This window comes from Equus quagga, chromosome 9, assembly GCF_021613505.1.
Source record: "Equus quagga isolate Etosha38 chromosome 9, UCLA_HA_Equagga_1.0, whole genome shotgun sequence".
Classification (NCBI taxonomy): Eukaryota; Metazoa; Chordata; class Mammalia; order Perissodactyla; family Equidae; genus Equus; species Equus quagga.
This window is the reverse complement of record NC_060275.1, coordinates 81,294,925-81,297,935: the sequence shown is the minus strand read 5'-3', so window position 1 is coordinate 81,297,935 and position 3,011 is coordinate 81,294,925. Positions and strand designations below refer to the sequence as shown.

Genomic DNA, 3,011 nt, shown 5'->3' with positions numbered 1-3,011 from the left:
AGAGCTGTGACTAGATTCGACTAGTCGACTAGAAAATCCTTAGTTTTCTGGGCTTTAATATTGAATAGTTCAATGCTTTAACATTTTTCTCTCGCCTGTGGCTCTATCTTTATTTCGAAGATTCCCCACTCTGTACCGCCAAGCCCAGTCTGAGATTTGACACTTCTCTAGCTTAGTCATCTGATCTCACTTTTGATGAGTCAAACGTAATAAACCCAGTTGATGTGGCTCAGATGTCTCTTAAGGACAAAGATTAAAACAGGAAATAAAAGAAAATATGTAGGACAGAGGGCTGAGGGTTTGTTGAATGTTTGAGATTTGAATATGTGTCTTAATTCTTCATCAGTTTCAGCTGGATTCATTTCTCCCAGCTTTGCACTTGGAGACTAGGATAAATGCAATCTTAGCTCACATTATCAGATGATTGCATGTCTCTGGACTGTTCTAGGAAGCCATAGTCTCTTAGATCATCATAGTTCACAAGGACAGTGCACTCACTCAGGTATTTTTAAAACACTGTTTCTGATTCTCTCTTTTTCTCTTGAGGTAAGCGAGGCAGACACATTTGCCAAGGATAACTGAGAATGTAAGGGCAGCGCTTGACTCTGCAGCTTGAGCAGGCTGTGTGCTAAGTGCAACTCCCAAACATACCCTATAAATAGCCGTTCATTGTCAGCGTGTGTGAAAAGACAAGAGTGAGTGTGTGGTGCTGTGATTCAGGCCTAATTAAGAAGTTGCGTCTGCGCAGGGCTATAAGCGACTAGCTGCTCCAACTGATAATCTAGTCAGGAGACAACTGCGAGGGTTTCGCCACGGGCTGGACATAGACCGAAGGGGAGCTGTTCGATGCTGTTTCTGCCTCCAGTATGGCAAAAATCATCCTGAGGCACCTCATAGAGACTCCAGTGCGTTACGAGGAGGAGTTTCAAGCTCGCGGTTTGGAAGACTGCAGGCTGGATCACGCCTTATATGCGCTGCCTGGGCCAACCACCGTGGACCTGGGAAAAGCCCGGGCAGCCCAGGCTCCTCCAGAGGACTCAGCGGCAGAGATGCCGCCTCAAGCAGGCAAATCCCGCTTCCAGATCCTGCTGGACGTGGTCCAGTTCCTCCCCGAAGATATCATCATTCAGACCTTTGAAGGCTGGCTGCTGATTAAGGCTCAACATGGAACCAGAATGGACGAGCATGGTTTTATCTCAAGAAGCTTCACCCGACAGTATAAACTGCCAGATGGCATTGAAACCAAAGATTTGTCCGCGATCCTCTGTCACGATGGAATTCTGGTGGTGGAAGTAAAGGATCCAGTTGAGATCAAGTGAAATCTTACTGGTTCCCGATCATACCCACAGGAGGAAGACTACGGTTCAGCCGATGAAGGGTACCATGGGCATGTTTGTATTACCCACGTTTGAAATGATTTTTATGAAGATTAAAAATATAGACATAGTTCCTGGTATGTTGAGGGTGTCTTTGTTATTCTTATTCAGCAAGGAAAATCGTTCAAAATGTTCCTACAGCTCAAAGTGACGCTAGACTTACATCTGAAACTGACAATTTCGGAGACTAGGTTGATACCAGAGAGGACTCAGAATGATTTCTTCATTACCCCAGCAACGCCAGCGAAGTACATTGGTAACAATTGGTGGCAAAAGAGCCATACTAATTTAAGAAATTCTTATCCATTTTATGAAAACTTTTTATATCGCTGAAAGAAAGTTGTGATCCCCTTGCCTTGATAAGCTTTTCTTTTCAGTGTATTTTAATTAAAGCGGAGCTTTGTAAATTCAGAGTCTGAAGGTGAAAATACAGTACTTGGAAATTGGGTCTGAAATCTATTTACGAGTCACTACAGTTGTTGCTGCCTCAAACTTATGTTGGAATTTGCAGATAGAAAGCTTATTTTTGAAAAGTTCCAAATACGTACCTCTTTTGTTGTTGGAGTTGTTTTTAGTTAAACTGAATGTTATCTGCAGTGATTTTAAAAAACAGTATATGTTGTGTGGATAATTATGAAATAATAAGATGCATTGTCATACTCGTAAGTTAATATTAAGTTTAGGAAACCACTTTCAAAAGTGCAATTACTGACTTCAAAGAGTTTTAATCTATGCTCTTTAGATGCTCCTTCAAATTGTAGATTTCAGAAGATGGCAAAACGTAAGGCAGCTGCTCTCCCTGCATAATCCTTTGCTTTAAATAGCCTGGCAGCGCGGTGGTTCCGGGCCTGAGCTCACACCGGCGGCTGAGCTGATGCTGCGCGGGGGAGCGCGCCTGCTGCTCTCCCCACTTGCTGCTTCCGCCCAACGCAACAGCTGAGACGCTGGGAGAGGCGAAGGATTTCCTTTAGGAACATTGCCGTCAACAGCTGGGCTGCGACATGCCGAAGATTTGCTATCTCATTCTGTACATACTAAATCCTTCTTGGGGTGGGGGAGGGGAGTAGCTCCTTTAACCCCGCCCCCCACGTGAGCCTGAGGACAGAGCTATGAATAGAAGAGGCAGGCGGGGTGTGGAAAACGTCAGGGCAGACGCAGACCCCTCACCAGACCGCTGTGCTCCTCCCTGGCGCTTTATTCGTAGTTAAGTGCAAACAAGAGAGATGTAAGCAACAGAAAAAGAAATTGAGCAGTTCTAACAGAGGTTTTGAAAACAAATGTAATCTGAAAGAGATGATTGTTTACAGTCTAATTAAATTGAAAGGATTTTGAAACTATATGTTTATACGAGGTTATTGTCTATACACTGAGGTTCGGGCGTCCAGCTCTAGGATAAGAAGTTTTGTTTGAACTAGAAACAGAGATTGGATTGGTGGTTACCAGAGGGGAAGGGGGGCGGGTGGAGGGAGAAAGGGGTAACTGAGTACATGTGTGTAGTAATGGATGGTACGTAATTAGTCTTTGGGTGAACACAGAAATCGAAATATAATGTACACCTGAAATTTATATAATGTCATTGTAGGGGAGGAAGACATTTCCTCTTCCCAAATGTGGGTTCGTCTGGCGGGAGAATGA

At 44.0% G+C, this 3,011-nt stretch overlaps 1 protein-coding gene across 1 annotated transcript; it reads left to right on the top strand.

The window, feature by feature from the left end:
• Nucleotides 1–688: 688 nt before the first annotated feature.
• On the top strand, nucleotides 689–2,713 carry HSPB3 (heat shock protein family B (small) member 3). The gene has a single exon (XM_046672035.1). The coding sequence runs from the start codon at nucleotides 867–869 to the stop codon at nucleotides 1,317–1,319; it is 453 nt and encodes a 150-aa protein (XP_046527991.1). The 5' UTR covers nucleotides 689–866; the 3' UTR covers nucleotides 1,320–2,713.
• The last annotated feature ends 298 nt before the right edge of the window (nucleotides 2,714–3,011 follow it).